The 12,679-nt window shown below is 33.3% G+C and overlaps 1 protein-coding gene across 1 annotated transcript; it reads right to left on the bottom strand.

The window, feature by feature from the left end:
- Window positions 1–389: 389 nt before the first annotated feature.
- Window positions 390–9,570, bottom strand: LOC123559932 (uncharacterized). The gene is made up of 5 exons (XM_045352103.2): window positions 9,537–9,570; window positions 7,292–7,364; window positions 6,900–6,985; window positions 6,201–6,283; window positions 390–4,005 (listed from the first exon to the last, which is right to left on the bottom strand). Exons 2-5 carry the CDS (start codon window positions 7,304–7,306, stop codon window positions 2,459–2,461), a joined length of 1,731 nt encoding a protein of 576 aa, XP_045208038.2. The 5' UTR covers window positions 7,307–7,364; window positions 9,537–9,570; the 3' UTR covers window positions 390–2,458.
- Window positions 9,571–12,679: the final 3,109 nt, after the last annotated feature.

Below are 12,679 nucleotides of genomic sequence, written 5' to 3'. Positions count from 1 at the left end.
CATAAGATGACTTATTTGGAACTATGGACCCACAGATCTGAATCTGGCGTGTTTATTATGAGGTTTCACTGTACTTTATTTCAAGTATACTATTTGGGCGAATAGTATGAAGACGAAAGCGGAACAAATCGAGTGTTATATTTTCTTGTCCTTTGGTATCATTGAGTTTATTCACTTATCTAATAATACAATATAATTCTGCTTAAGCCAGCCATTGGGGCGTGTGTTAACTTCTCTTGTCCTTTTTGATCACGGAGATCAATCAAGAATCATAACAATGGAGTGCCACATAAGCCGGTGTTTTGAACTTTAATTACCTTTCCCAAATAGAATCAATTAAACCAATTCTGCCATCGTTTTATGCATTGTTGCGGGATAAAAAAGACAAATTCTTATGATGATACAGAAGCATTTTATTAGATATATTTTACATTTACAGAAATGACACACAGAACAAACATATCACGAATTAAAAAAAAATTCATTAATGTCTTAACAGCAAAATAAAATTTGTGAATGTCTGTAGTCATTGGGAAATATCCAAAATATACACGAACATAATAAAGTTACTTGACTATATTATAGATGATACGTATATATACGATTGTAAGAATTTTCATTAAGATCTACATTGTAGAAAATTTCCTATTCAAAATTATCTTCCAATAGACTCCTAGCATGAAAACTTGCTTGAGGTCCATTTCTTTTTCAGACGATTATATCAACAAGTAAAGCACACGACTCTATCTTTTTATTTGCCTGATTTTCTAACTATATTATAAAGGTATAAAAACAAGAGTTTGATCATATTATAGAAACAAAACTGATCCGAACAATTCAGATATATCATAAGTGCTAGATGCTTGTAATTTACAACTTTTTTCTGAAGAAAAAAAACGCGGAAAAACTAGTGATGCATACAGGGATATTGACATTTTCAATATGAATATTCATTTTACTTTTGGTAATCAAAAAAGTAAATATTTAATTGGTTTCAATGCATTATTAATATTCAGTGTATTATAACAAAAAGATTTTAAAAATGCCTGTATATTGTATAACTTCCGTTGAAAATATCAATTTTAGTGATTACCATTTCTCGTTAATGGTAATGGTGTGTTATTTACTATACTTATATATATATATATATATATATATATATATATATATATATATATATACATGTACATATTAATGATATATATTAATAAGTATATATATCAATAAGTTATGTATAGGGTATATTGATAATGTTAACGCAGTTGTACATTTGTTTTCAAATTTGGAAAGTTACATATAATCATGGCATTAGCATTATATAACAGTCATTTAAACGAGATTTTCATACAACAGTAAATAACTAGTAAATAAAAGTTACTATAAAACATAATATTCTTATCTTATATATATAGAAAATGCAGAAATGTACTTGAGTATAACTGAATTAAAACGATGCAATATAATACACAGCAGCATTGAAATAATGTTATATGACATGATTGATATTACAAAATAGAGGAAACCTTGCTATTCACATGCAACGTTTGAAAATTTAAAGGTGGCCAGTCTCATCGAAGCAGCATTTTATAACACGTTTTACTAAGAACTTTTGCAGGTTGTTAGAGATCTAATGAAAGAAGAAAAGTGCCTATCACAAAAAGCTACATCTTTATGGGAAAAAAGTGTTGTTTTTTGTGGGGTTTTTTTTTTTTGTTTTTTTTTTTTTTTTGGGGGGGGGGGGGGGGGGGGGCGGGGGGGGGGGGGGGGGGGGGGGGATTTTAAGATACACCTTTTGTAAAGTGAAAATATCTCAGTAGTTGTATATTTTCAGTTTTACGTTTACCTTTGACAGACAACAATCAGAACCAGAAGGTAAGTTTTCATAATCAGTATAAAAAATTCGTACAAATGCATTACATAACTAAAATCAAATGTCTACCTTTAAAGATAATGACAGAAACCTAGTAAATAAAAGTTTGAGAACATGAAACAAAACTATTAATTCCAAAACTGTCCGATTTCTTAAAACAGTGTTGCTACTTTATTATAGTTGACAAATTGCTTAATGTAAGTATATTCTTGTTCTTTAGCGAGAAAAACTATATACATGTAAGTTTTCTTTTGTTCTAATCCCTTTCGTCTTTTTTGTTATATATCTAAAGCTTAGAAATGTTACATAAAAAGATGATGCAACCAATCTTCCCTAGTGTCATAATGAATTGATCTGAGATAAATATCCTTCCTCCCCCTGCCTGTTTAAGAATAATTTGGAGGATAATCTAGCTGTTAATCTAAAACGACCTATATGGTGTACGAAATGCAAAATATCAACACAAAAGTGATGAAAAGAAAAGAAAAAAACATCTTCACGTTTCGTAGAATGTCTAGAAATATAAACATGACAGCCTTAATATTTTTATATATGTGGGAGGACATCTTACAGCTTAGAAATGGAAACCTAAGGTTTGGGTGAAGTCGACGGTGAGTCATAAAATTTGCTAGAAAGGAAGAAAGTCTGACTACCGTTCTCTTCCATCAGGCCGCCTATTTGACCTTCACTGTACAACTTGCATTTCTGAATTCTGGTCGGACAGTCACAGTGACAGTATGCAACACAGTACGCGTCTTCGATACAAAGTTGTTCACAACGATTCAAATTTGCCTTATTATCTTCGTCATTATTAAAACCTCGAGCAACACCTACGATAGCAGTGTTTGCAAATGATGTCTTGTTTTGAATCTTATCGGAAAATATGTTACTCTGCCAAATAGGATTGTCAGTTTTTTTAGCCCTGATTCTCAACAGCCCTGAAAACATGTTACATCGCTTGTACATAGAATGGCCAGATGTGCATGAAACACAAAATGAGATCGCTGCGCAATCAATTTCTTCTAGACAAGTTTCAATACAGACAGACAGAGAGGCCACAGCTAATGTCTTTTTGCTATTTTCCATCATAGTGTGCTGCAGTGTAATTCCGATGGCAAGTTCTTTACAAGACTCAACTTGACCAGTAATTTGAAGATACCTGCAGTACTTTAATTTATGACTGTTTATGTTTTTCGCGATACGTTTGTAATCAATATCAGTGTTTTTCATATACTGCTCAGTAAATAAAGACTCGATGGAAGACAACGTATAAGCTGTTGGAACTGGGCTAGTTTTAACCTCTGACGCCCATGTCGTTGCATCACCATTAGCTGGTGGTGCAGCGCCTACCGTTATTGTTTTTGTTTCTACAGATTTTGCGAAATTCGAAGCCGATTCTCTCTGAGATGAATCTAATTCAAAGCCTCCGCCAATGCTGAACAAACCAGAGTAACTAGCTTGTACAGCTACATTGACGCCGCTCTCAGTTTGTTTTTGGTACTCACTAGCAGTCATTTTATGTTCATAGGTGTACCTTGCTCCGAATGTAACTTGTGTAGGAAAGTGTGTCCCATACCTATCTAAGAATTCAATATAGATCTGAGAGAAATCAGGAGAGCTACTTTGTGTGTTATGTAATTTAAATAACCATTGTTTAAAAGTATCGTCAAATCGTGGAGAAGCATCAGGGATTAACTTACTAAAATAATACTGACATTTGGCCGTAGAAATTATATAAACGCTTTCCCCCTTTGCAATTTCTGATGATGATGATTTGTACCCACCACTGGCTGAAAAGGAAGCACCCCATCCACTAGCTTTTGCATTTGCCGATACCTTTAGTGCTTTAGCGAACTCGTACACATTGTTAACGGTCTTTGACGCAAACGAAGTCTCACACGATACATCCGGAATGACAACAAGTCCGTCAGGAACACTATACCTACAGTCTGCAGTCATACCACCTGATGTATAATCAGCATGAAATATTGGGTACGTGAAACCGGGATCATGACCGACTGCCAAAGGGTAACCTCGAAGGATGTTGTATCCTAAAAGCGCGTAGTCGACATCCGAGAATGATTGTTTGAAGTCTGACCTTTGGCACTCCTGCAGTCGATAATCTTGACGCAGCCCTTTGTAAAAAAAAGTACAGATTTAATTTACAATCCTTTAGTTATCAGGTATCTGATGGCAATACCCATTAAGACTAAAATGTGAAATACTTATATATCATGAATACCTTAAACCAAGACAAACCATGTCGTAAGGAGACCATATTTTATGTATATTACAATATATTTAAATATCGTCCTTTTCGTGATAAATACGTTCAAAAGCGTTTTACATAGTACTTAGCAGCCAACCAGGGCACCAGATTCATCCTCTACTTGTGCAAACACAGAGCAATCTAACTAGATGGACATAGCAAAATAAAACCCCATTTGTGTATACGTCAATGAATATTTACTAATGAGATAGTTATCTGCTAATAACATTTTATACTCCTACTAACAATTACAAAATGAGCACTTTCAGAAATACATTAAACGACAATATATATTAATATGACGTAATGTGATATACAATTATTGCAATTGTAAACACAATTTTATATATTATATAACATGGAACTGTATGATGAAGAGATAATTAAGCAAAAATTCATGTACGTATAATCTATTCTATTATTGTATAAATATATTATATAATTTAGTATTAAATATACTCATATTTGGTTAATTAAAGGACCCCTATTAGATTTGTATATAAAATTTTGACCCACCAATCAGTTATAATCAAAGAGACCCACTTATCGGTTCCTAACACATTAGGCTAGTTGCATACGGATATCCCACTAGACCATTGGTAAAGTGGTAAAAAAAAAACAGCTGGATATAACTTGATTGATCATCAGCTGCTTTAGTATTAATATCTGCTTATTACTGTACGCAGAAATAAATACTTGTTTTGGTTACTAATTAATATAGACATATTAACTATTCATTGAATACTCAGTCAAAAAAGACAGCACATCTTAAAATACAAATACAAGTTTGCAGCACCCTTTACTGTCAAATGTTTGCGTTCTCTATCAATGATTCTGAATAACAGAACGCGAGGTTAATTAATACAGCTAATAAAAATGAGAAGAAACTGCTGTTTTATCAGATTCTTGATTTAACGACCCTCTGACTCTGATAGAATTACATCTTTGGCCAATATCTTGTCTGCAAGTGATGAATCTGAAACCAAAAATGTCCCGAGTAGACATAAGTCTACACCTAAAATGATATATTTATGTGAAAACAGAAAACTTAAAAAGAAAAATGATATTAAATAAAAAAAAATTAGAAAAAAACATTCAAGTACTTTTGAAAAATTTACTAACTTCATATATGTTAAATTCTGGTCTGTGAAATTTCAATATTGCTTGGTTTGAATCAATCACTGATGCACTGTTTTATATAATTTAAAAGATCTTTTTTTTAAATTGTGTATCATATATATGATCATAATAATACGCCTCGTATTTTGTTTAACACAGGCCTTGAAGCTGAAATAATGTTGTTTTGGCCGTAAGTATTTTATAGGTTTCAATTTCTAGAATAATAAACCAGCTTGAATTTAAACGAAAATATAATTAGCTGCAAACTTCGAACATGTAGGCAACTTAATACAAATCATGCCAACGCTAAGGACATCAGAGCGTACACCAACAAATTCGTAACTTACGAAAAGATGATACTGGATATTCTAAGAAGAAATATGATACTAGCTCCTCAATACCTTAAATCATTTCGGTTCTCTTATTTTGACCCTGTATACTGTAAATTGGGAAATATTCGCGATCTTTTAATTTTTGCTAATTTTCGCGGATTCATTTCAAAGGTAAATTCAAGAAAGTCGTCTGCTTTTTATTTCCGTTATTTTCAGTTATCAAAAAGTGATTATTGATATAAGAAGCAAACCACTAATCTAGTAATACGATTTTAGGCTAATAAAATATTTTCTCTTGAGACTTAAACAAGTATACATATAACAAAAAGTACAACTTCCGGGCAGTAATACAATACAGTTTTGAATAAATACACTGGCCGCCTGGAAATGTTGACAGCCGTTATTAATAAGGAAACATTGCCGGTGGAGTAATTTCGCGAAAAGTTTAGTCAACGGAAATTTTTACGGAAATCACCGGTCATTTTTTTGTCCTTCCTACAATCATTTTCTCGCGAATTCATAATTTCACAAAATTTTCGTCACACGAAAATTTCCGTATTTACAGTATACAAGAACCTGTTATTACACATAAGAACAGTGATATACCTACCTATCATATTGACTAGTTTTTTGTCTGATGTGTAGCTGCTAACAGATGTCTCTGTAATTTGATTCGTCAATTCATCCAGTTCACTGAAAGAAAAATTCGAGTAAAAATTTCTGTAAGTATACCGCTGTTTCAATGAAAAAAAAAATATACATCACATTGTGTGCCTGTGAAATGTCCAGAAAATAAGAGAAATAAGATTCAAAAGTGTAAGTTTATAATTATAGCAGATATGTTACATAATGCTTTCATTGATCCTTTAGCTATCTTAATTGATCTTATTGGTTAAAGAGGTGGAGAAAAAAATGAAATTTATGTAACATTCAATTTCCTTACTGTTTCAAGAATTAAGCATGTATACCACACCTTCATCATCAATGCTACTCTACAAGTACAGAGATTATAAACATTTTATGCTCGCCTGGAGGAACCACATTAGAGTATTGCACACAACTGAAAATATCTTATACCTTCCAGGTGAAACCCTTATGCACACAATGGCGGTAATGGAAACTGTAAACTGTAAACCTCAGAAATGATTCTGTGTACACTTATAAAACGACAACAAAGTGAACCATATATGCATGTACTCAATGACTTTGCAAGAAGTCAAACTAGACCAGGCGGAACAGGACAGCTGACAAGAACTTTAGGAGCTCAGTCCTGTATCATATAATGAGTGTTCATCAAAATATTACAAACCTTGAATGTTTGACTTCCATGACGATTACAGTGATGAAAATCGCAACAGTCACCACTGCTATCACGACAAGTGTCAGGAATGTCTTCTAAATAATAAAAGACATAATATTGTATATCAAAACTTAAACCATATTTATCGAATATTTCCAATTTTGAGCAAGACTGATATAGGTAGAAATAAGAGTTGTAAATAATATTGTATACCAAAACTTAAACCATATTTAACGAATATTTCCAATTTTGAGCAAGACTGATTAAGGTATAGGTAAGAGTTAGAGGAATAATCCGTTTTATCGTTCAGAAAGCTTAAAATTTTCAATACAACCAAGCCAAACCAGATGAGAATAGATAAATTATGCTGCATGTTGTATAAAATGTGAAAGTAGATATACACGATCATCCCCCATCTTGTCTTCAGTAGATTTTTCCTTTGTTAGATTTAGTGTCACAGGTTTCTCGACTGTTCTGAAACGCAAATTAAAATGACTAATCACTTCCCAATGTAACAAGGGGCCATAATTGTAAGCATTGCAAAAAAAAGATATTTAAGTATTTCTTACAATATAATAGATACCTGAATGACGTTACGCAAGATTGAAACAAATATTGTTCAACAATAAAGAATTTCATTAAACCATTATTTTGTCAAAACGTCATTGTTTCTGAAGGAAATTCAGCCACTACTTTGATAAAGTTGAGATTTTTTTCTGTTACATCCTTTTGAAAATATTGGTCCTCTGGTCAGTATTCACTATAAAAAACTGTAGAAAAAGTTCATGAATTCAAATTTTAATGAACCTTTTATAGTTATAGAATTACCTGTTTTCAATCATATGGCCAAATAAAACATAATAGGTCAATGTGCTTAATTTTCACAAATTGCCAAATAACATTTGAAGTCTTCACATTGCTGCTTATTTTATATTATTAATATTTTATGAACTTTTTACATGAAATATCAATTGTCAAAATGTCAACCTTAAGAAAAACAGCAGCGCTGACTGTTGAACATAAAAACATGGATATAATACATAGCCTGGCAATATTCATGCTTCTCGTATAACGGCTACTAGTCATTGTATAAATTATTTTGCGCCGTCATTTTCGCAGAGGTACCTTAAACTAAAGTCAACTTGCAGCCTTGTTTTGCCCTGTTTTGACATTTTCTACTCTGATCTGCATACAAACTACACATTTAAACTGTTAAATATGTTCACTTTACCTCTGATTGCCAGAAATTAGCAATCAGTAGGTTATAAATAGGCAGTTTTTGAAAAACAAATACACTCAAAACGGTGAAAATATGATTTTTTTTTTTTTTTTTTTTTGGTTTTATCCTCATTTTCAACAAATTTGCAATAATTTTGCCATTTTCTATCAAACTCTAATCAAAGTAGCCGATTTCCACCATCATCTGGCCAGATTTCAATTTTTACCAATGTCATCTTATAGGCTATAACACACTGAATAGTTAATGTTCCTTATTCTGCATACAATTGACCTATTTCCAATGGCTGCAGCACACATCCGGACCCATTTTAAATGTCTGTAATCTACATTTTCTTGAAGAGTTTTGTCAATGCTAAATAAAAATCAAAAGAAAAGTGGGGGTCATGTTTGATGCAAGAAAAATAATTTCAGTCAAACACACAAACTGCAAAATCAGCTAAAAAACGAGACCCCAAATAACACTGGTATCCGCCATTATGCGATTATCTTTTTTTTCGAGCCATTTTTCTATTTAGTGTCTGTATGTCAAAATACTTTTCTGAGTCATTAGACAATTTTAATTTAGAAGACACAACTTTAAACGAATAAACTAAGAAGAACAATCTTAGACGAAATCAATTCATGAAATGCTCGCCCATATGGTTGCGAGGATAAACAAACCAAAAACCATCATCATCATCATCACTTTGCTGAGTAAAACAATTAATAAAGACTTAAAGAAATCTGTTACTGAAAAATTCGTTTAATGTCATTTTTTAATCTTACTGCTTAAAATTTCAACTTAATTGGTTCTTAGTATTATCTTATCATGTTTCGTGAAAGTAATAGTTTCGTACAACATAATTAAGTTTTTTTGGGTTTTTTTTAATTTCATGCAAGAATCACCAAATAATTTTTTTATTGCTTCAATCTGGAATAATACTAAAACGCTTTGAAATCTGCCAAAACTACTTAGATATCTGAAGTTAAATGTTTAAAAAAAGAAGATAATTTTAGACCATTGACAAACATTTCCAATCGTTTATTTTGATTATTATTGCGTTAACATGAAGTGGATGAAAAATAACGGAAAATATTGCGATGAGTTAGATGCAATATATCAAAGGATTTTCCAATAAAAATTGTCTGACTGGAAGAAAACATCGTCCGGTTTAGGCACCCAGTGTGATTAATTCTTATTCTATTTTTACAAGGAGTGGCCTGAAATAATGTATTTTATTTTATGCCAATAGAGACTGGTATCCATTTCCTGTCACAAACATGTAATAATCAACATATTTATCGTTATTCTCCTATTTGTATGCACTCACTGTACATATAGCAAACTTTCGAAAAACATAGTTGTATATAGATATAACGAAGAGTAACTTAACGCTACTTTAATTTAATTTTAAAATTAAAACTTACCTGTCCAGGTCTTTCCTCCCAGTTTAAAGAAACACTATACATCTGCTTTTATATACCCCCTGCGCTAAAATTCAACACGTAATAATATGTAAATAGTTAAACCTTACGTGGAAATGTTTGGCGATCATTTACCACGAAAAGTATTTGTTTCGTTTTTCTCGGGTTTAACGTCGCACCGACACAATTATAGGTCACAAGGCGACCTTCCAGCTTTGATGGTGGAGGAAGACCCCATGTGCCCATCCGTGCACTATTTCTTTACGAGCGGGCACCTGGGTAGAACCACCGCCCTTCCGTACGGCAGCTGGATGGCTTCCTCACATAAAGAATTCAATACCCCGAGTGAGGCTCGAACCCAGATCGGTGAGGGGCAAGTGATTTGAAGTCAGCAACCTTAGCCACCCGGCCATGGAGACTCCTTACCATGACGTAACTTAAAGTGTCATTTTTTTCATAGTTATGTTATCTGTTATTAATATTCAGAAGTTTCCATGGCGGGGCCGAGTGGTTAGGGTCGTTGGCTTTAAACCACTTGCCTCACAACGATATTGGTTCGAACCTCGCTTTGGACTTAAATGTTTTCATGTATGGAAGCATGTACTGGAGGGTCGGTGGTTCTTCCCGTCCATGTCTGAAGCAATGCCCTGTTTGGCATTTAAGGTCTTCCTCTACGGCCAAAGATGGAAAAGTCGGAAGATGGCCTAGACTGTGTAAGTGTGACTCTACACCCAACGAAAATAACCAGTTAAAAATCAAATCCAATAGTTTATGTTTTATTGTCCAGACCAGACAAAATCGCTCAATAAGACATACATGAAAATGTTGCAAACTCAATTTGATTGAGCTGTTCATGGACATTTTACACTCGTTTAAGGACAAGTTTTTACATGCAACAAATAAACAACCAGTACTATCAGTCTCCTCAATAATATTCATTTCTAGGAAAATGTCAAGGCTACATGATGTGCAATTTCAAAGAATTAAATACGGTAAAACATTTCTGGTCTCAAAAGCTAATCACGTCATTTCTTGAAACTTAATACAAACGGGTGAGAGTATTTCCTTGTATCATTCTTTGAGCTTGTATCATAAATAGTACGTAATACCATGAAATCATCTTTCGTTTGAGAAATAAAACATAAGTCCAGGTTAGCGTTAAATTCAAGCTGAATAAACCAACCTGTCCTTTTTTGCATTTGGGTATTTTGTAACTGTTGATGTTAAATTTTAAACCAAAACTTTATCTGAACCCCATCTGAAATAAAATACTCGTTTAAAGGCCGTCAAGTAGAAGTAAGACAGATTTGAATACTATCATTTGCTGTAATCAGAATGATAACATTAACATTATGATGTGTATGTTGAAGTGTGATTGCTACTTTTCTTTTTTTTCTTGTACAATTCTTTAACAACGCGTATCTGTACAAATATGTAATTAAAACTATATAAATGCAATGAAACTCCACCGATCAAACAAGTAGTCCGCACAGGTAGCTCAATAAGTTGACAAAAATAATTTGAAGAAAGATATCGCAAGTTCGATACCCGAACATGGTGTGTATTTTACAGAAAACAATTTTATTTAAGAAATAATAAATATGTCCCTATATTTTATCGGTTAATAAAATACGGGCAGGAGTTCGGATGCGTAATAATTAAATCACGAGTGCGTAGTTTAATCTATTATGTGTTTCAATGTAGTTTGGTTGAGGATACTAAATGTCAGTTATGAAAACTAAATACTGATGCATTTAACTTATAGTGGACATTTTTATTTCAGTTTGATGCGAAGAAAACTTTTAGTTTTTTATCAATTAATTTTTGGACGGAATCTCCCGGCTGTCGTATTGAACCAGTGACGCCTCATCCACAAGTCTTCCGCTCCACTTCCATTAGGTTCTTACTTGGCTGTATAATGCAATAACAGAGTTTTGAGAGTTTGGGAGTTTATCAGTCTATTCCATAAGGCTATTAGGCCATTATGGCAAAAGAAGCCTACGCTTAATCCACCATGCTTAGTATATGAAAGCAGTCCAGTATGTTTATTCGTAATATACATAATTTCATGTAAGGGCGGACACCTAGGTAGAAGCACTGACCTTCAGCAAGCAAACTGGATGGCTCCCTCATAGGAGAGAAGTCTGCATAATAAGCGAGGTTTCAAACCCACAGTGTTGAAGGGCAAGTGTTTCGAAATCAGCGACCTTAACCACCCGGCTACGAAGGCCTCAGCGAAATAACTAATATACGTGCGTACGCATCAAACATCTACATCTATGTCACCGTAAAATGCTCTATTAATTAAATTATACTAAGCAATTTAGGGCCAATTCGTTTCACCTTTTCGGCGTACGCCGTTTCGCCGCTGGCAACCGACTAGGCATTCGTTTCACTTCCCGGGACTACCCGGGCCAACCCGGCATACGCCGATATGCGCCGGTCTTGCGAGACAGGCAAAGCGGCAAATCATATAATTTCGCGATATATATTCGGATAAACATTTGGATATTTGTGAGCAATACCAGTAAGGGAAGAAACACACCTCAAGAAAACAACCGCTAATTTATTTGGAATAGGTCACAATAAAAAATCGTAACAAAGTAAATGTTTTTTTTTTTCTGGCAGCACACGCGGCCGTCGTACGCCGGATCGTTCGTTTATTCTTAAACCGGAGAGATTTTTTTCTTGCCGCTCACATGACCGGCATATCCCGGGTTGTGTGAAACGAATTAGCCCTTAGATTGAACAGTAAGCCTGTCTAAAGATCATTTAGAACTATATATAACGCAACCAAGTAGAAGTAACGAAATATTCATAACAACATGTGATATAAGTAAAATAATATGTGACTTTTAATAAATTGCAGCTTTCAAAGAAAATAATGGGGGAAGAATAATTTGCAAAAATATCATGGATTTAGGTAAATACATGAGTTAACTGAAAACGTACAAGAATTCTGAATAAATACAGGAGTTATCATTTGTTGTTAGAAAATGGGACGTAGTGAAATTCAGTAGTATCAAAGAACAAAATAAATGCTAAACTTTTCATAAATTCCAGTAGAAAGAAAGCAAAAAAAAAAATGATAAATAAAATGTGAAAGTATTAGACATTTGAATCACTGCATGAGTTTCATGAAAAGA

The sequence above is a fragment of the Mercenaria mercenaria genome, chromosome 10 (assembly GCF_021730395.1).
Source record: "Mercenaria mercenaria strain notata chromosome 10, MADL_Memer_1, whole genome shotgun sequence".
Lineage (NCBI taxonomy): Eukaryota > Metazoa > Mollusca > Bivalvia > Venerida > Veneridae > Mercenaria > Mercenaria mercenaria.
Note: the sequence above shows the minus strand (reverse complement) of the source record. Positions and strands in the feature narration are given on the sequence as shown.